This window comes from Mus caroli, unplaced genomic scaffold (assembly GCF_978045245.1).
Source record: "Mus caroli unplaced genomic scaffold, Mus_caroli_1 scaffold_13, whole genome shotgun sequence".
NCBI lineage: Eukaryota > Metazoa > Chordata > Mammalia > Rodentia > Muridae > Mus > Mus caroli.
The window spans coordinates 76519190-76541560 of NW_028227268.1; the positions used below are offsets into that span (position 1 = coordinate 76519190).

The 22371-nt window shown below is 42.1% G+C and overlaps 1 protein-coding gene across 1 annotated transcript in view; it reads right to left on the minus strand.

The window, feature by feature from the left end:
* LOC110305943 (T-cell immunoglobulin and mucin domain-containing protein 4) overlaps positions 1-22096 on the minus strand; it is a 36967-nt gene extending 14871 nt beyond the window's left edge. Inside the window, exons 1-5 of the mRNA XM_021178117.1 lie at positions 22039-22096; positions 17235-17576; positions 15349-15582; positions 13669-13746; positions 12886-12939 (exon numbers count right to left, since the gene is read on the minus strand). Coding sequence (XP_021033776.1) covers positions 12886-12939; positions 13669-13746; positions 15349-15582; positions 17235-17576; positions 22039-22096 — 766 coding nt within the window. The remainder of the gene's footprint in view (positions 1-12885; positions 12940-13668; positions 13747-15348; positions 15583-17234; positions 17577-22038) is intronic.
* Positions 22097-22371: the final 275 nt, after the last annotated feature.

Here is a 22371-nt window from a genome sequence, read left to right on the forward strand (position 1 = left end):
CCTAAAGAAATAGAAGCAGTCATTAATAGTCTCCCAACCAAAAAAAGCCCAGGACCAGATGGGTTTAGTGCAGAGTTCTATCAGACCTTCAAAGAAGATCTAATTCCAGTTCTGCACAAATTATTCCACAAAATAGAAGTAGAAGGTACTCTACCCAACTCATTCTATGAAGCCACAATTACTCTGATACCTAAACCACAGAAAGATCCAACAAAGATAGAGAACTTCAGACCAATTTCCCTTATGAATATCGATGCTAAAATACTCAATAAAATTCTCGCTAACCGAATCCAAGAACACATTAAAGCAATCATCCATCCTGACCAAGTAGGATTATTCCAGGTATGCAGGGATGGTTTAATATACGGAAATCCATCAACATAATCCATTATATAAACAAACTCAAAGACAAAAACGACATGATCATCTCGTTAGATGCAGAAAAAGCATTCGACAAGATCCAACACCCATTCATGATAAAAGTCTTGGAAAGATCAGGAATTCAAGACCCATACCTAAACATGATAAAAGCAATCTACAGCAAACCAGTAGCCAACATCAAAGTAAATGGTAAGAAGCTGGAGGCAATCTCACAAAAATCAGGGACTACACAAGGCTGCCCACTTTCTCCCTACCTATTCAACATAGTACTTGAAGTCCTAGCCAGAGCAATTCGACAACAAAAGGAGATCAAGGGGATACAAATTAGAAAAGATGAAGCCAAAATATCACTTTTTGCAGATGATATGATAGTATATATAAGTGTCCCTAAAAATTCCACCAGAGAACTAAACCTGATAAACAGCTTTGGTGAAGTAGCTGGATATAAAATTAACTCAAACAAGTCAATGTCCTTTCTCTACACAAAGAATAAACAGGCTGAGAAAGAAATTAGGGAAACAACAACCTTCTCAATAGCCACAAATAATATAAAATACCTTGGCGTGACTCTAACTAAGGAAGTGAAAGATCTGTATGATAAGAACTTCAAGTCTCTGAAGAAAGAAATTAAAGAAGATCTCAGAAGATGGAAAGATCTCCTATGCTCATGGATTGGCAGGATCAACATTGTAAAAATCGTTATCTTGGCAAAAGCAATCTACAGATTCAATGCAATTCCCATCAAAATTCCAACTCAATTAATCAATGAATTTGAAAGAGCAATCTGCAAATTCATCTGGAATAACAAAAAACCTAGGATAGCAAAAACTCTTCTCAAGGATAAAAGAACCTCTGGTGGAATCACCATGCCTGACCTAAAGCTGTACTACAGAGCAATTGTGATAAAAACTGCATGGTATTGGTATAGCGACAGACAAGTAGACCAATGGAATAGAATTGAAGACCCAGAAATGAACCCACACACCTATGGTCACTTGATTTTTGACAAGGGAGCAAAAACCATCCAGTGGAAAAAAGACAGCATCTTCAACAAATGGTGCTGTCACAACTGGCAGTTATCTTGTAGAAGAATGCGAATTGATCCATTCCTAATTCCTTGTACTAAGGTCAAATCTAAGTGGATCAAGGAACTCCACATAAAACCAGAGACACTGAAACTTATTGAGGAGAAAGTGGGGAAAAGCCTTGAAGATATGGGCACAGGGGAAAAATTCCTGAATAGAACAGCAATGGCTTGTGCTGTAAGATCGAGAATTGACAAATGGGACCTCATGAAACTGCAAAGCTTCTGCAAGGCAAAAGACAGCGTCAATAAGACAAAAAGGCCACCAACAGATTGGGAAAGGATCTTTACTTATCCTAAATCAGATAGGGGACTAATATCCAATATATATAAAGAACTCAAGAAGGTGGACTCCAGAAAATCAAATAACCCCATTAAAAAATTGGGCTCAGAGCTAAACAAAGAATTCTCACCTGAGGAGAATTCTCAGGAATGGCTGAGAAACACCTGAAAAAATGTTCAGCATCCTTAATCATCAGAGAAATGCAAATCAAAACAACCCTGAGATTCTACCTCACACCAGTCAGAATGGCTAAGATCAAAAATTCAGGTGACAGCAGATGCTGGAGAGGATGTGGAGAAAGAGGAACACTCCTCCATTGTTGGTGGGATTGCAAGCTTGTACAACCACTCTGGAAATCAGTCTGGCAGTTCCTCAGAAAATTGGACATAGTACTACCCGAGGATCCTGCAATACCTCTCCTGGGCATATATCCAGAAGATGTCCCAACCAGTAAGGAGGACAAATGCTCCACTATGTTCATAGCAGCCTTATTTATAATAGCCAGAAGCTGGAAAGAACCCAGATGCCCCTCAACAGAGGAATGGATACAAAAAACGTGGTACATTTACACAATGGAGTACTACTCAGCTATTAAAAGGAATGAATTTATGAAATTCCTAGGCAAATGGTTGGACCTGGAGGGCATCATCCTGAGTGAGGTAACACAATCACAAAAGAACTCAAATGATATGTACTCACTAATAAGTGATATTAGCCCAGAAACTTAGTATAAAGAGATATAAGATACAATTTGCAAAACACATGAAACTGAAGAAGAATGAAGACCAAAGTGTAGACACTTGGCCCCTTCTTAGAATTGGAAACAATCACCCATGGAAGGAGTTACAGAGACAAAGTTTGGAACTGAGACAAAAGTATGGACCATCTAGAGACTGCCATATTCAGGGATCCTTCCCATAATTAGCCTCCAAACTATGACACCATTGCATATACTAGCAAACGTTTGCTGAAAGGACCCTGTCTCTTGTGAGACTCGGCTGGGGCCTAGCAAACACATAAGTGGATGCTCACAGTCAGGTATTGGATGGATCATAGGGCCCCCAATGGAGGAGCTAGAGAAAGTATCCAAGGAGCTAAAGAGATCTGCAATCCTGTAGGTGCAACAACATTATGAACTAACCAGTACCCTGGAGCTCTTGACTCTAGTTGCACATGTATCAAAAGATGGCCTAGTCGGCCATCATTGGAAAGAGAGGCCCATTGGACATGCAAACTTTATATGCCCCAATACAGGGGAACACCAGGGCCAAAAAATGGGAGTGGGTGGGTAGGGGAGTGGGGGGGAGGGTATGGGGGACTTTTGGGATAGCATTGGAAATGTAATTGAGGAAAATACGTAATAATAAAATATTAAAAAAAAAAAAAAGAGTTATCTGCGTTCCCAGAGTAGCCACGAAACAGAGCCAAACATGTTCACGCGCAGAGATCTGAAAATGGAGACAGCTCAGTGGTTAAGAACATTTGCTCCTTTTCCAGAGGTCTCACGTTTGGTTCCCAGCATCTTGACTGAAAGCTTCACAATTGCCTATAACTTCAGTTCCAGAAGATAAACACTCTTCTGGATTCTTCAGGCACACATACTACACACACACACACACACACACACACACACACACACACACACAGCATGAACTCAGACAAACACAAGGCAAACACATACACATGAATAAAAAAATCTTTAAATATAAAAAAAATCTTTCATTGGTAACATGATTGACATGACAAGACATTGTATTAAGTTATTTATAATAGCCAGGAGCTGGAAAGAACCCAGATGTCCCTCAACAGAGGAATGGATACAGAAAATGTGATACATTTACACAATGGAGTACTACTCAGCTATTAAAAACAATGAATTTATGAAATTCTTGGACAAATAGATGTATCTGGAGGATATCATCCTGAGTGAGGTAACCCAATCACAAAAGAAGTCACTTCATATGCACTCACTGATAAGTGAATATTAGCCCAGATACTTAGAATACCCAAGATACAATTTGCAAAACAAGAAAATCAAGAAGAAGGAAGACCAACGTGTAGATACTTCATTCCTCCTTAGAATAGGGAACAAAATATCATGGAAGGAGTTACAGAGACAAAGTTTGGAGCTAAGATGAAAGGATGGACCATCCAGAGACTACCCCACCTGGGAGCCATTCCATAATCAGCCACCAAACCCAGACACTATTGCATATGCCAGCAAGATTTTGCTCAAAGGACCCTGATATACAGAAGTGGATGCTCACAATCATCTATTGGATGGAACACAGGGCCCTGAATGGAGGAGCTAGAGAAAGTATCCAAGGAGCTGAAGGGGTTGCAGACATAGGTGGAACAACAATATGAACTAACCTGTACTCCCAGAGCTCGTGTCTCTAGCTGCATATGCAGCAGAAGATGGCCTTGTCAGCCAGCATTAGGAAGCGAGGTCCCTTGGTCTTGCAAACTTTATATGCCCCAGTACAGGGGAATGCCAGCGCCAAAAAGTGGGAGTGGATAGGTAGGGGAGCAGGGCGAAGGGAGGGTATAGGGAACTTTTGGGATAGCATTTGAAATGTAGATAAAGAAAATATCTAATAAAAAAATTGAAAAACAAAAAGAAGTAAAGACAGACACACACAAATCAAATATCATGTGTTTCTGTTTGTGTGTGGAAGCTAAAAGTCTGATTGCATAAAAGTTAAGAGTATTGTTGTGGCTGCCCAAGGCTGGAAAGGTGTTGGACAGAAGAGACAAAGCTAGTAGGCAGATGCAGTTGGATAACAGGATAAAAGTTCTTTGCCACAACATCCAGCAACAGAATAACTCTAGTAGATAGCAACTGACTGAACATTTCAAAGTAGGCTCCTCTCTTTGGCTATCAGACTAGTAAAACAGCACACCCCAAGAAATTGTACTCCCTACCCAACCCCCAGAAGTCTCCTGCCTGGAGAAGAAATGTCTGAAGCCCTAGCAGTAGCCAGAGAAAGAGCTTGTCTTCTGGAGAAGGTCTTACAACTTGTCCTTACAAGGTTGACTTGGAGTTGAGACAGTGATGGGCAAGCAACCACACCTAGACTTAGTTGTGCATACTTCTTGCCTTGGATTAAAACCATCACTTTAGGACCCTGAAGATGGACTAGGGAGAGGAGGAGGCACCGGATCTCCCTGTCCCTCTTCTCAATGTGGCCTCACTTAATAAATCTCCTTTTTCTGCTTCTTGCTTTTACTTTAGCTCTTGAATTTGGCTTATGAGGAAGGGTGGAAGAACTGACCCTAACTTGTTGAGACAGAGGTTGTGACCCACACATTTAGTAACAGTTACTCTGATCTTCTGCTCTCTGGAGTTCACCCGTGTTTTTGCAACTTCCTCTCTGTTGCCTTGGCTGGCTTTTCTTCACTTCCAAATGTTATTCCCTTAATGTGAGAGAGGGAGAGGACGTCTTCCTTTTGTCTCTCTTCATTCCTCTCTTCATCTAGCTATCATCTCACAACATTTGTAGGTGACTCAACAGGAACTTCATTGAGTCCCCACATCTATCATTTTCAATACAATAAAATATGTAATTGTCCTGGTTCAAAGAATCAAAAAGACCTATACTTGAAACTCTGGCAAATTTCTTAGTCTTTCTAAACCTATTTTGTCTATATAGTGGACAAAATAACCAGCTCTTCCCTGTAGATCAAGACAATGTCTTACAATGAAATAATGGATGAAAGTCCTGAACCCAGCTCTTGCCTATAATAAGTACTTGATAAGTGTCGTTTATTCGCACCAACTTCCAAAATTACATCTCTGGCTTTGAACTATCCCTTAGGATATAATATACAAGAAAGGACTGGCATTCTAGCAAGCTCTTGCTCAGCACTTACCCTGTGAGTAATTATTCTGGTCAGAAAGAAGAGCCAATGATTAAAAGCACATATCCCTGCCCCACAACTACATCATCCCTGGCACACAGCTGACAACCAGACAGTGTTCAGAAGCACTTCAAAGTCAAGATCTACCAAACTGCATTCTTCTCCATGTGGGTTCCTTTACTAGTTAACATTTCCCATTGTTCTAGTCTTCTAGGTATAGAGAATTTGTTAACCTGCAGTCTTGTTTTGACCACCAGACATGCACTGAATTCAGACTCCTAAATGACTTTGACTCCCACCCTTTCTATCAACAATGCTACCACCATTCTAACCCAGATGTTCTCTTATTTCAAGCATTGTAGTGGTTGACAGCATAGCCTGCCTGCCTCCAGATTTGCTCCCTTCTAATAAACCCTCCACACTTTTCGAGAAAAATTTTCCTTCAGGCACAACCAAAAAACGTCATTCCCTACTCTGAAAACACACATGGTTCCTAGTACTTAATAAATAAACTAAATAGCTTGGCCTGTGAATCAAGCCTACTTAAGAACCTAGCTCTTGAAATGGAATAGACAACATGGGTGGATGGGGTTGGTGTGGTGGGTGGAGGGCATGGAACTGGACAGGGATAAGGGTATAGGTGGAAATGGCAACAGGAGGGACAGAGGGAGAGAGTATTAGAAGAAACAACTGGAATGGGATGGGGCATCTCTGGGATGAGCTAGAAACCAAGGGCAATGGAAATTACAAAGAATCTATAAAGGTAACCCTAGCTAAGACTCTTAGCAGTGGAGGATATGGAGCCCAAACCAGCCATGTCCTATGAGTAGGCAAGACTTCCAATTGAGGGATAAGGACACCAACCCAGCTACAAAACCTTTAGTTTACAGTTTGTTCTGCCTACAAGATGTGCAGGATTAAAAATGAAGCAAAAATTTAAAGTGGCCAACTAATGATCAGACCAGATTGAGACCCATGCCATGAGAGGGAGCCCACCCCTAATACTACTAATGCTATTCTGCTTTACTTAAAGACAAGAACCTAGCATAACTGTCATCAGAGAGGCTTCACCCAGCACCTGATGGAAACAGGTGCAGAGACCCACAGCCAGACATTAAGTGAAATTTGAGGAATCCTGTGAAAGATGAGGAAGAAAGATTATAGGAGCCAGAGAGGTCAAGGACACCACAAGAAAGCCTACAGAATCAACTAATCTGGGCTCATAAGGCCCCACAGAGACTGAACCACCAAACAGATAGCATGCATGGGACAGACCTAGGCCCTCTGCACATAGGTAAAAGTTGTGTAGTTTGGTCTTCATGCAGGACTCCTACCTGCAGGAGCAGAAGCTGTCTCTGACTCTGTTGCTTGCCTACGGGACCATTTCTCTTATTGTGCTGCCTTGTCTAGTGTCCATAGAAGAAGATGCACCTAGTCCTACTGTAACATGGTATGCCAGGGCTGGCTATCCATGGGAGGCCTCCCCTTTCCTGAAGAGAAAGGGAGGAGCAGTGGAGGTGGAGAGGGGCATGTGGTTGGAAGAAGAGAAAGCTGTGGTCTGAATGAAAAGTAAGTGAGTAAATGAATAAATAAATAAATAAACCTAATGACTTTATAGGATCCCTGATTTAATTCAAATAATTTAATAAAGGCTTCATAATAAAGAATATACTGAGTTTTCATTAATTACACTAAAAAGACAAGTAGGCTTGGGACAGATCTGTGATCAAGGAAAAACATTCATTCTAGGTCAGATCCAAGGATGAAGCTACAGGTGTGCACTATGATAAAGCAAGGCCATGTGAAACTGTTGCTTTGAACTTATAATGAGCTTTGTATTGGTTTTTTTCTGTTATTATCCTTTGAAGGGCAGAGACAGGAGGATCTTTGCGGCTCATTAGCCAACAGACTAATCTACTTGGTAATCCCCAGGCTAATGAAAGACTCTGTCTCAAAAAGAGGAGGATGGTGGACTTGAAGATGACTCTGAGCTGAGGCTGTCATCTGGCTTTCTCATTCACAGGCTCTGACCCCACCCTAAGGAATATACACACTATGTGTGCTCATGTACACACTCACACATATTAAATATCATTTGAAAGGTTTGTTATTCTTGTTCTTTGTTTTTTAAGGCTAGCCCTTTTTGAGATCAGATTTCCACTATTCCTCAAATATTCCATCTCTATGCTGCTTCCCAGTCTCATGTTTTTAGATCTACAGTTAAAACGAAGATCCCTGAAATGTGGTAGAAAGTCCTGGCTCTCTGTTTATGTAGCTGTCTGATCTCGGACACCAATCTGTTTCACATAGCAAGACAGAGCAGGTGAGAATATGCCACCTCAAGTAAGGCTTCCACTGAAGACCAAACACTTTGAACTTCGAGAACATTGACCTAGAAGATATACGTACACACAATTGCCTTATAAAATAAATTCCATAAATCTAGAAGTCCTTGAATAGAGAACTGGACTGCAGGTTTGTTTGTTTGTTTGTTTGTTTAAGCCATGACTTGATTTCCACTCCTCAACTGTAAATCAGAATCTCCACAGGCTGAGAAATACAAAAAGGACAAAGCAACCAAGAAGCAACAGGGGACTAAAGATCCCACCTGCCACCACAGCAGCAATAAAAGCAGTGATCGAAAGGTCTACAAAGCTGTCTAGAAAGGAGGCTCTGAAAGCTTTCAAAATCTCACTCTGTCTAATGGTAGAGAATTACAACTGGAAGATTTTAAAAGCTTCTGAAACCTCTCAGAGTTTGTAATTTGTCACTTGTCTGCTGTTACCCTAGTGTGATTAGCACTTTTAAAAATATCATAAAACCATGTTCTATGTTCTTAGCAAGAATGTGGAGTTAAGCCAAAAGCAGGTGTAAATGGCCTCTTATTACCCCTCTCCACTAGCCTAAAAGGGAGGGTTGTGAGTGGCAGCAGGGATGTAAAGGATCAGAGAAGAAGGATCCTTCACGATGACTATCATTTACCAGTCAATAATTATAGACTAGGTCTCCATCTCGTGCATTTCCTCTCTCAACAGCCCTGCTAGAAGCACCGCTATCAACCACATTTTGTATTTTGAGGAAACTGATTTAGCAAAGGTCAAAGAAAGTAACTCACCTGAAATTATTAAAAATGAAAAGAAATCATTACAAAATGGTGGTATAACCATGTGATGTTAGCCTCCCAAAGAGCTCTTTTAACCCTTGTTGGAGGCTGTTATATTTTGTGTAATGCTCAGCCCAGGGAGTGGCATTGTTAGAAGTTGCAGCCTTGTGGGAGAAGGTGTGGCCATGTTGAAGTGGTGTGCCACTGTAGGTGTGGGCTTTAAGATCCTACTCCTAGCTGCCCGGAGGCCAGTATTTTGCTAGTAGACTTCAGATGAAGATGTAGGACTCTCAGAGACTCCTGTACCATGCCTGCCTGGATGCTGCCATGTCCCTGCCTTGGTGATAATGGACTCAACCTCTGAACCTGTAAGTCAGCCTCAATTAAATGTTGTCCTTGTAAGACTTACCTTGGTCATGGTGTCTGTTCACATCAGTAAAACCCTAACTAAGACCGAGGTTATGTAGAAGGATTCAAGGAACACTAGGACAAGGGATTGAGGGACCCATAGTCAAGAGGGATAACTAGGAAACATGTCACATGCTTCTGCTATGTACAAAGGATTGGGGTTGGAGAATCCTACAGTGTCTACATCTGAAAAGGAAAGGAAACCTATGTACAACCTTCTTCAGAGATTTTATTGTTATTTTCATTGTATTTACAATTGAATTATAATTCTTAACCATTTGGAGCATTGCAGAAGTTTTCAAGAGTCTTATATGGCAGATCAGGCTACTCATCTTTTGCAGACAGTAAGCAGACAAAAACAGGGTGAGAGGCTGGATACTCCCAAAGTATATTCACATGATTTACTTCTTCCAGCTACTTTTTGTCTCCCCAGTATTCCAGAACCGTCCAAAATAGCACCACTAGGGACTGGGAAACAGCCTTGCTATTAAAAGTACTTCCTGCTCTTCAAGAGGACCGGAGTCCAGTTCCAAGAATCCAAGTGGTGATTTACAACTCCTTGTAACTCTAGCTCCTGGGGATCTAATGCCTTCTTGTGGCCTCTGTGGGAACTCACACACATGTGGCATGTATTCACACATGCACACACACACACACACACATACACACATGTGCATGAAATAGCTAGCATCATTAGCTGGGGATCCAGCTCCCTAACATATGAACTTTTGGAGAACCTCAAATAATTGATGTTCAAACCATAAAACAAGGTCTAATAGCTAAGACCTAGCTATTAGAGGCAGACTTCCTGGACTTGCCACCTGAGAGCTGTGTAATCCTAAGACATTTCAGTAAAACAAGACTCTGATTATCTACCAAACAGACCTTAAATGAAGTAGTTCATGAAAATGCCTTATTTGGCCCAGCACCTAATATATGCTAAGTGAATCCCAGTTCCTTCCATAATGTCATTTGACGTAGAGACAGACTTTTGCTACAACATGGTCCTCTTTCGCACTGTAGCCCACAGACAGGGCAGCAGAAATTCTGTCTGTTTGGACTTGGCCACAGAGAGATGAAACGACAATTATCAGGGACAGTATAGCAAGGGAAACATCAGGATGTCTTGATCTCTTGTAACTTAATATAAAGCAGTTTAAGATTCACACAGAATAAAAGGTAATAGTTTTGTGAACTCTCTTCTCATCCTCTATCAACTTTCTCCTTTCATTCTCTCTCACTAAAAAACAGTACCCACCTTTATCCATCCCATGAACAAAGAATGATGATTCTTAACAGCCTATCTCCCCTAAATTATGAACTCCTAATTCCGATTTCTAAACATCCCTCCATGAGTTGGTGCAAGTCAAAGGTTTTCAACATCAGACCTGCACAGCTCCTCTTGATTTATAGTCCTACATTAAGACCCATCATCTCTCCTCCCTCCGTCTTGTCTGTCCCCTCCAATCCTATCTTCTGAGTCTCTAAGAGTGGTGCCACATTACCTCCCCCTCACAGTTAAAAGATAGACATTTTCTCTAATAAACACAGAGAAAGATGCTCCCACTCTGTTAATCAGAAAAAGAGAGGAACAAGATGACATGTTCTTGGGAGACTGAAAGGACGAAGTGAACAAATGGGATCAAGTGCAGGGAGGCTATGGAGAAGTGGGTAATCTGTGGGCAGAAAAACAAATTGGCTCAGTCTTTCCCAAGGACAATTTGGTAGTAGCTATTAAATTTAATAGTGTACATTTTTCAACATAACATCTCTACTCCATTATCAGCCTTCCTAAAGAAACACTTGCATAGCTACTTAAGGAAGGATATGGGCTGAAGGAAGAAGTGCAGTTATGCTGTCTATAATATGAGAACTCTGGGGCAACAGAAATGCCAGTCAATGGGTAGTGAAATCACATGCAGCAGCTTAACATGACAAGGCAGATCTCTACACAGATTGAGAACGAAGGTGGTCTGATGTAAAAATCAAGTGAATAAAACTGAATGCAAAAGCTTTGTGTGGAATCACTAAATATATTTTTTCCAATGATATACACAAGAAAAAAGGATAAGGAATAGCAAGGCGTTATGGCAGGCCTGGCTACTGTTTGCAGGCTTCAGGGCAGAAAGAAGCTGAAGTGCTGCTGCTATCTGACTTACAGATCACAGAACCGGTGAGTCTGTGCAAGAGAAGGCATTCGAGATAGAAACTGATAAGCGAAACAACAGCCAGCGGCATGCTCATGCCAATGGGAAAGCCTTAGAAGGATGCCCTTTTCAAATGTATCTTGTAGGATTCAGCAACTGCACTCAGGTTCTGCTCTCCCAGAGGACTCAGATTCAGTTGTCAGCACCCACACTGGTGGCTCACCACTGCCTATGCTTGAAGCTTCAAGGAATCCAATTCCTCCATGAGCACCCATACACATGTGGCATTCACTCACTCAGACACATGTACATACATGTAAACAAATCCTTGTGAAATGCATCACAGGGGCCAATGGGATAACGGGAAAAGTTCACCCACCTAGACCCAGACAACAGTGGAAGAAGAGAAATGACCCCACAAAGTTGCCCTCTGACCTTGGTGTGTACATCACAGCACACTGTAATAGCAAATTAAGGAAATTTTATATAAATGTATAGAGTATAAGAATGGACCATTTTTGTCCCAAGTTAGATCTTTGTCTACTGGATGGTCACGTCATAGAGCTGTACTGTCTGGCTTTGTGTGTCAACTTGACATAAGCTGGAGTTATCACAGAGAAAGGAGCCTCCCTTGAGGCAATGTCTCCATGAGATCCAGCTGTAAGGCATTTCCTCAATTGGTGATCAAGAGGGGAGGACCCATTGTGGGTGGTGCCATCCCTGGACTGGGTAGTCTTGGGTTCTATAAGAAAATAAGCTGAGCAAGCCAGGGGAAGCAAGCCAGTAAGTAACACCCTTCCATGGCCTCTGCATCAGCTCCTGCTTCCTGACCTGCTTGAGAGCCAGTCCTGACTTCCTTTGGTGATGAACAGCAGCATTGAAGTGTAGGCTGAATAAACCCTTTCCTCCCCAACTAGCTTCTAGATGTTTGTGCAGAAATAGAAACCCTAAGACAAGGGTTTTACGGGAAACAGAAAGAAAGAATGAAAGCAATTAAGAGAGCTCAGATAATGGGGTTTGTGCCAGTTACAAACAAGAAGACTGCATATCTCAAAGACCCTAAAGTTTACAGCATCAATACAAAGATAAATTTGATAGGGTTACTCTCAATGGGGGCGGGGGAGGCTCATATACACATCAATAAGACAATATTTCAAAATCATCTAGAATGTTCCAAGTAGTAGTATGGGTTGGATTAGAAAAAAGTGGCAGGAACTTAGGATAAAAATGTATAAGAAAATTTCATTTCCCATTCTTTTAGTCTCCTTTACAAAAGCACATTGGCATAAGTTCTGTAAGATTTAAACTAAAAAACAGGGTGAAAAATGAAAAGTAATCTTTTTTTTTTAACTACTATCCCTGGCTTTGAATGAGAAACTGCAAAGGAAAAGGAGAGGCCTTGAGAGAGGGGCCTCAGAAAGAAGCAGAAAGCAGAAGGCAAGGATGTTTCACTTTCCTCCCAATGAGCTGGAGGATGTGGGAAACAACCACAGTGGAACCAAAATAGCTGATTCCAAGACCCACCGGCAGACATCGGACTGGTCTCATGGCCAGAGGCAAACCACTTGAGCAGCAGAGAGACCTCCCTGACCTCAATGCTGACAAGTCCCAAACTCACTTGTTTTCTGTGTCATCAGCTGTGAAGTGGATGGGAGAATCCCAGGGTTAGAGCCTTGGAAGACAAGAGAGAACAAAGACATCCTCAATTCTAGCCCGAAGTGTGGTGAGTGGTAAACATACCAGAAATGCTACATGCCCTTCCTAGACTCCATGAATTAAAGAGGGTGCTCTCCCTCCTCCCTCTTTGCACTCCCTCCTCTCTCTTCCCTCACCCTCTGTACTGGCTGACTTTGTGTAAACTTGACACAGGCTGGAATTATCACAGAGAAAGGAGCTTCAGTTGAAGAAATGCCTCCATGAGATCCAGCTGTAAGACATGTTCTCAGTTAGTGATAAAGGGGAGAGGGCCCATTGTGGGTGGTGCCATCCCTGGGCTGGTAGTCTTGGGTTCTGTAAGAAAGCAGGCTAAGCAAACCAGTAAATAGCATCCTTCCATGGCCTCTGCATCAGCTCTGCTCCCTGACGTGCTTCAAGTTCCAGGTCTGACTTCCTTTGGTGATCAACAGCAGTGTAGGAAATGTAAGCTGATTAAACCCTTCCCTCCCCAATTTGCTCCTTGGTCATGATGTTTTGTGCAGGAATAGAAACACTGACTAAGACACTCTCCTACCTCCAAGCCATGGGAAGGAAGCAATGACATACACTGTTCTGATATCAAACATGTGCCAGGTAGACACCATGGCACATAGGACTGGGCTCATCTCTGGATCACTTTTATTCCATATTTGCCTCTCCCCAGCCCAAGGTAGAAGGAAAGATACAGGTGGTAAGTTCTGCATACCTGTGGGCCTGAGTAAGGCTATGTCTGTAGATACGGTTATCATGCTTCTTTGAGAGTGATTGGATGCAGGCAGAGTTTCTGATTCAGAAAAAAAAAAGTTTTTAAGCTACTAAAAAGTAATAATAACAGTATCAACAGCGCAGTGGGTGGTGAGAGTCAGGGCTATTTTTATCAACATCTTTGTTCTAATTGATACATTTCTAGTTTTTCCCAATAATTAAAAATGATTTTTAGAATTAACAAACATAGATAGATAGATAGATAGATAGATAGATAGATAATAGATAGATAGATAGATAGATAGATAGATAGATAGATAGATAGATAGAAAATTATAGCCAGGCAGTGGTGGTACACTTGTTTCTGATTATTAAGCTTTAACAAGCCCCCAAACACTGGAGCAGGTCACCCAGTGTTACCAGATTCAGGAACAGGGAAAAATTCAGAAGAAAATAGAAAGATGTCAAGAAACAAGGATAAGGGCTGGTGAGATGGCTCAGTGGGTAAGAGCACCCGACTGCTCTTCCGAAGGTCCAGAGTTCAAATCCCAGCAACCACATGGTGGCTCACAACCATCCGTAACGAGATCTGGCGCCCTCTTCTGGAGTATCTGAAGACAGCTACAGTGTACTTACATATAATAAATAAATAAATCTTAAAAAAAAAAAAAGAAACAAGGATAAAACTGATCTACTGTCAAGGAATATATCTAACATTCTTTTAAAAGGTTTTATTAGTGTATATTAATTACACATTATGGGTTTATTACATTTTGATATATGCATATAATACATTTTATTATACTCACCCCATTATATTGTCTTATTCTTTCCCAATCTTGCTGATCTCTTCCTCTTCTCAATCTCTCTCTCTCTCTCTCTCTCTCTTCTCTCTTCTCTCTCTGTTTCTGTGTATGTGTGCATGTATATGTCTATGTTTGTGTGAACATGTGTACATGTATGTGTGTATGTCTATGTATGTAGATACATGTGTGCTTGTGTATGAGTGTATATGCATGTATGTGTGTATATGTCTGTGTGTTGTGTATGTGTGTATATTTCTATGTTTGAGTGTGTATGTTGTGCATGTATATGTGTGGTGTATATGTGTGTATGTCTGTGTCTGTGTGTGTGTATGTATGTATGTCTGTGTGTGTGTTGTGTATGTGTGTATATGCGTGTGTGTATGTTTATGTGTATATGTATGTGTGTGCATGAGTGCTCCACTGAGTCAATTAGAGTTGCATACAGGAGCATAGGTGATGGACTATTTACAGCAGCATGGGCAGCTTCCCAGTGGCTACACTACTAAGAAACGTCTCTTTCCACAGTTGGAAAGAAGTGGATATCATGAAACCCCTCCTCTTACAAATTTTAAGGCACCAATTAGCCATCTCACTTCAACAAATCTCAAACACTCAGAGATTTTGTTCCTGAGAGGATAGGTCCAACCCTGACTAGAGTTTATCCTAGAATAACCTTCAACACACAGATTCTGCAAGGCTCTCAGAGGTCAAGTGGAGAACCCAAAATGCTGACTTTTCAAAAACATAAAGGGAAAAGAAACACACACACATGAGTGCACGTGCAGGTCACTGGGTTGCCCGCTGTAGAAGAGTCCTGTTTCAAGGAAACCACACAATATCTGACAAACAGAAGGAAAACAACAGACAATCCTCACCTGTAGTGATGGTGGACCCTTTTGTGGTTTCTTGTGAGAAGGAGCCAGGTGTTGTTGAGGGGCACGTGGTCACTGCTGTACTGAAGGCAGTGGTGGCTAGTGTCTGGGATGGTGTGGTGGTTGGGAGAACAGATGTGGTCATGACTGTTGTTGGAAGCAGCTCTGGGGTGGTGGTGGTCACATAAGGGGTGGTGGTTGGCCGGGTGGTTGTTGTTGGTTTTTTGGTTGTTGTGGCTGTAACCAACAGAAGATGCATCGGTCACCAAGTAGAGATAGGAATGGGAAACACCACAAACAAATCCAAGATCTTTCCCTTCCCATCCTTTCTGTTGGTCTCTCTTGGTTCATTGGCCTGAATTCTTCACCACACCTGAGTTTCTCACTTTCATTTCTGTCCTTTCTGGTCTATTTGTCAGACTCTGGCTACAGAAATCTGATTAAAATCACAAATCTAATTGTGCCCATGTCCTGCTCAAAACTCAACTTCTATCCTCCTTGTTCATCAGATAAAACAAACAAACAACCTAGCCCTGCTCATTGCTCTTTAAGATACCACCTGCACTCTGTCTTTCCAATCACATGTTGCTGGAAGAGAGCCTTCTCCCTTTCCTCGGTTCTTTCTTTCTCTATTTCTTTCACTGTACCACGATCTTCCAGCTGTAGCAATTTCTGCACCTGCTGGACCCTATCCCCACTTCTACTGCTGGTCCTCTTCTGTAGGCTAGCCTTTACTTAACTCTCAGATCTCAGCTAAAAGGAGCTCTCTTCTATGCAGTAACAAGTCACCCCAATTCTTGATCACTGTGGCATCTATTGTATTTTTGTAACTATGTGTTTCTTTGTTTGCTTAATGTCTGGTTCTCCCACCAAATTATCAGGACCACAAGGAAACACTGTGTTCAAAGAAGAGGAAAGAAAAGTTTATTGAACTTAACTTAGTCCAACTTCTCTTCCCTCTTCATTATATCACACAGTTGCTGTAAGAGTTAAGTGTGTGAATGTTCATGAGGCTCACTAATTAAAAGCATCTAGTTCCAACTCTAGAACACATGAGAGCCATGCTGGCAACCTAGAACACGGCCATCCAGACCAAGCCTTCCAAGACATCACTATGTTAATCCTAAGACCCAAGAATCTCCCAGGAGATGCTGATGCAGAGGCAAAGTCCAATCCTATCTAAGAAGCTCTGGCTGAGACATGTCCTAAAGGTGCCTATTGTTCACACACCTCAGCCATATGCTCCAAGTGTTCTGTTCTATCCTAATCTTTATGAGTCCCTTCACAACCCAAATTTTACCCAAAACACAGGATAGGAATGGAAAAAGAAAGCATAAGAAGTGCCAGAGGTGGTGCCCAATGGCATACCCTCCTCCCTCTGCCAGGAATCAAAAATCGTTTGCTTGTAGGCTAAAACTGATCCACGGATATTATTCAGTCCACACAATAATTTTTCTTATTATTTGGAAATTAATCAATATGCAAAAAAGAAATGAAGAAAGGAAGAGAGAGAGAGAGAGAGAGAGAGAGAGAGAGAGAGAGAGAGAGAGAGAGAGAGATCAGTATGGTTTCCATAAAAATTCAGAGGCCCCAAAAACACTGAGACAAATTTCTGCAAAGTGAGAGAAAGCCCTCGGGTGAATAGTACCTTCCATCTTCAGTCTGACTCTTCCTTTATCAGCTAGAATCCCTCATTCATTTCTGTGGTCGTTCCGGCTATAACTAGTATGTGGGTTTCCCTAACCACACTATGTGGCTCATCATTTGAGAGGCAGCTTTTCTACCCATTACTCAGGTAAGCACAGTCTTGTCACCAGAACCCACTGCATGAATCTGTTACCATAAACCGCGGGACTCTTTCTCAGAGTTGAACCCTGTTCTTGGCTCACCTTTCCTCAGCTCCAGGCGCACATTCCTCTTGACATCATTGAACCAGCCAGGCACCTCTATACGGCAGCAGTACACCCCACTGTCACCTTGATTGGTGTTTGAGATGGTCAAGGACACTTCACCAAACTGGACCTTTCCCGAAAGTGTATATTTTATTGACTTCCTGGAGATGATTCTTGTTCCGTCTGTACGGAGAAGCTCTGCGCTGCACTTGGAATTGGGACATGAACCTTTGCCCCAGCACATACTGTTGCGGCTCTGGGACCACGAGAGGTAATGACAAGGCAAAGTCACCGGCTGGCCCAAAAACCCTATTATTGTATCCTCTGAGGCAGCTGGTGCTACGGGAGAAAGTGAGAAAGCTGTTACACAAAATTCTTTCAAATATGCTCCACCATTTGTGTATACATAAAGGGAATGTCCAGGAGCTGAGGGAGTGTCCCTAGTTCCTTTAGCACAAATGCTTGCCTGTACTGTTGAACTTCTTAAGTCCCCAAGCTTCCATCCCAAAATTAGTAACAGGCGGCCCCAAACCTCTAAATAACTCTCCTTAGCAAGATCTTTTGCCGATTTAAACGCTCAGATATTAAGTATCATTCAGTAAATAAGCTCCCAAATCAAGAGGCCAGACCCTATGATCTAGGTCATATGTGTCACGCAAAACCTGTGCTACACACACACACCACCACCACCACCACCACCACCACCATCATCATCATCATCATCTCACTAAGTAGATATTGTGTGATGCTAATTTGAATGTCTCAAATGGGTTGCCCAGCCCAGACAGAATTCTAACAAGAAAGACAGCTGCTGTAGTAGACTCCATTGCCCTACTCCATATCCAGAAATAGAGGTGGGAATTGCTCCCTCTGGATTATGCGATCGTTCGCTTAGGTAACACAACATTAGGAAGAGTTTGTGGACTTGCACTTCTTGACTCTCCTTTTAAGTCTTAGTAGTGTGTGTATGTGTGCGAGAGATGTATACATGTTACAGTGAGTGTGTGGTAGTTAGAGAACATTTGTGAATTCACCCATTCCTTTTCCCTCAGGCTTCAGAGCAGTGGCTCTCTGCCTGTGGGTTGTGACTCCCAAAAGACAATAAGAAAATAAAGATATTTGCATTATGATTCATAACAGTAGCAAAATTACAGTTATGAAGTAGCAAAGAAATGATCCTATGGTTGCGGGTCACCACAACATGAGAACTGTATTAAAGGATTGCGGCATTAGGAAGGTTGAGAACCACTGCCCTAGAGCATGTATCTTTACACACTGAGCCATCTTGCTGGCTCTAACTTACTCATTTCTGTTGCCTCCCCCAGCCTTGAGCAGGCTGGCTCAGACCTGTTCTGCCACTGTGAGCAAGACCACCTATGGTGGAGTCTTCCGACCTAGATAGGTCTATTGTTCTGCCACCTCTGCCATTTTCTCTAAGACACTGCTACTTGCTGAGAGGCTGAACCTGTTCTCCTGACACTAAAGATCCTGGCCTGGCGTGGTGGGGAATGGGATCCACCCCCCTCCCCTTGCCCCCATAAGCTCAGACTCATAAGTAAACTTTGGGCCTTGATCATTATCTTTGTCTTGGTCTCATTATTTCTCTTGCCATTTTCTCCCATGCAGCTGCAGCCCCCCTTTCAGGAACCTGGTTCATGTAGCTGTGGGTGGCTACACATTTCTTTTTAAAATTGTTTAATAATTTCACTCACACATAGAATGTATATTTGATGAGATCTGTCTTCCATTCTTTCTCTTCCAGTTTTTCCCCCATTGCTCCATAGCCTTGAAACTTCATATACTCTCTTGTTTAAAAATCTATGTCCACTTAGGATTTCTAGTATGTGCATGCCTGCAGGGCCATTAAAGCCATCTACTACAGTGTGGGCAGCCTCCAGGGGTCACAGCCCTGAAAGAACTGAGGGTTCCTCTCCTAGCAGCCATCAATGGAATTGCCAACAGCCTCTTTCCTAGGGGTTGGACTTCATGACCAGTTCAACCATTCATGCTAGGGTTTTGTCTGGCTTGCTCTTGTGTAGGTTTTATGCATGTAGTCACAGCCTCTATCCCCCTTACTCTCTTTTTAAAAAAGATTTATTTGTCGAGCAGTGGTAGGGTACACCTTTAATCACAGTACTTGGGAGGCAGACGCAGGTAGATTTCTGTGAGTTTGGGGATGGCCTGGTCTACAGCGTGAATTCCAGAACAGTCAGGGCTACACAGAGAAACCCAGTTTTAAAAAATCCAATTCATACGTATGTTTTTTTTATTTAACATGTATGAGTATTTTGCCTGTTTTCATGAGCATACTACATGTGTGTCTAGTGGTATGGCAGCTAGAAGGTAGTACCAGAAACCCTGGAGTTGGAGTTAAGAATGACTGTAAGATGCCATGTAAGTGTGGGGAACTAAACCCAGGACTTCTGGAAAAGCAGAAAGAGCTCTGAACCACTGAGCTATATCTCTAGTCCCCATTTTTTACTCTTTATGGACAAATAATTACACACACACACACACACATATATATATACATATACATATATACATATATGTGTGTGTGTGTTTATAGGGTACAATATGATATTCTGAACTATGTTCACAGAACCAGGTAGTCAATCTTAGCTTAGCTAGCTTTACTATCTCACTAATGCATTTCATGTTTGTGATGAGATGTTAAAAATGATTTAGGAAGTTTGAAATACACATTTATTCTGATAATGTCTCTTTTGTGAAGTGAATAACTAAAGCATTGCATCTTCCCGTGGACTGTGGTAGAGCAGATGCCTAGAAAGCATCTGCTGAAGGACCATCAAGCTCATGGCACCCGTGCCTCCATGATGGAAGGACAGGATTGGACTTGGGCATAGAGGGCAAAAGGGATTTAAGCTTCATGATGGTTTTTATCTTTTCACCCAAAAGTTTCAGTGTTACTCACCTAACCAAACATCACTAACATGAAAAAGGAAGCAAGGAGCTTGGTGAGACAGAAAAATCCCCATTAGGGTGACACTGTGAACGTCACTCTAGAGGCCAGTGTGTGTTTCGGGGTTCTTGGAGGAAAGCCACACTTCACAAGGCACAGAGAACAATATTTGCCACAAAAGGAGTTCCACAGTTCATATGCCAAGAAACATCATGAACTGAACTTCATAGGATATCTGAACATTTCAGAATAAGGAAACATACACATGAGATGCAGAAACAGAAGGAGAAGCAATGCCTTCAGCTAAAAAATTACCAGGGAGAAAAGAAATCACAGCTACCAGGTGAGTCTCTCATCTGCACTGACCCAGTGGGAGTGCAACTTCTCTGTCACTGCTGGTCTGTTCCTTCTCCAGTTGTTCCTTTAAGCAAGGTTGAAGAAGCCCATTCAACTCCTGTCCTGCCACAGATGAGACATGAGGACACAAACTCCAGTAATCATTTTTTTCTGTAGTTTCAGGATGTAACAATAACAGTAGCAAAACTGCTTGGATCAATGCTGTTATTCCAGCACTCAGAGCAGTAAGGCAGGAGAAATCAAGTTGAAGTCTAATCTGGGTTACATTGTTAGACATAGACACCATCTCAAATAAATATAAATAAATATTTAGACAAACAGACAGAAAGTGCCCAAGTAAATTTCAAAGAGACAATTTGAAAACAAGAGCAGCTGCTTTTGTTCCATGGATCACCTCTGAAATATCTATGAACTCATAGCATCAAGGACCAAAATTCAGGACATGAAGCAGTTCTTTCCCACCTTCTGGGAGGTACAGAGTATCTGTGGATAGAGGCAGTAGAGCCAGCACTTAGTATGGCAACAAGGTCTCTAACACAGGAACCTCAGAGATAAGAAGTTAGTCGGAACCCCTAAAGCAGCCTGCAAGCTAGAATAGGAAAAACTCAACTTTACCAGAGACCTGGGTTGACCTCTATTCAAGAATGAGAGAAAGAGGGAGAGGCAGAATGACATATTGACAGTGTCAGCATCAGTGATCAGGAGGACTACAGCACTGAGCAGAGTGGTTGCTGTGCACCTCGGAATGTCTATTCAAATTGCACATCTGTATCAATGTTCAAAGGAGAAACCTCCCTTAGCTAGGCACATGGCACACACCTGTAATACTAACCCTCTGGAAGCTGCAACAGAAGGATGGTTGACTTCTAAGCAGCCTGGGCTACACAGTAAGATCCTGTCTCCAAGAAGCAAAAACAGGGGCTGGGCACAGTGAGGCATTTCTTTACTCCCAACCCTTGGGAGGTAAAGACAGGTGGATGTTTGTGGTTTCCAGGCCAGCCTCGTGTACATACTGAGTTCCAGAATAGCCAGTGCTTCATACTAGAGAAGCCTTGTCTCAGAATAAACAAAACAAAACAAAAACAAAAACCAAGAACAGAAGAAAAGGAGAAAAAGAGCTCATTTTGAAGCCCCCTCCTCCCCCCCGCCAGCAAAACAAAACAAAAAGCAAATAAAATCTCCTGAACACAAAGGGAACAATAAGAGTCGAAACAAAAGCTCTTAGCAGAACAAAATTCCCATCCCTTGCTTTGTACCGCCTGCAGATGAAATTGTTTACACTCATTCATCTAATACCTTGTTTCTATGTCTTTTCTTAGGTTAGAAATTACAGTTAATTACACTGATTATTTCATCCCCAAACACCCAAATCCGTCTCTAGAAAAAAAATCCCTGCATAATAAGGTGAGGAAGAGATCCTATAAAAATGCAAGTTGAGAAGGAGGCAGGCTTTAGTAGAGCCTCCTTACCCTAAAATCTACCCTCCCCTGAGCCTAGAACGGAAGCATCTAGAACACTTACTCAGATAAAGCCACCCGAGCTCCATCACCAGCCAGAGGAGGAGAAGCCCCTTGGACATTTTGATAGGATCTGTGCGTCTGTCAAAACCCATGCCTTATATCACAATTCCTGCTGACAGGGTGGGACGCTCAACTTTCACTTCCCTTTCTGCCACACAATCTTCCCGTTCCTTCATCCTGAATGACCTCCCTCAATCTGGGATGTGTAATCAAATGTGCTGAGGCACTTTTCTCATGGTGGCCGGTGCATGTGTGCAACTGTGTGGAGTGACAGCGTGGGTGCCAATGTGATTCTCTGTCTGTCATCCTGGGTGTGCCTGAGCATCTGTATATA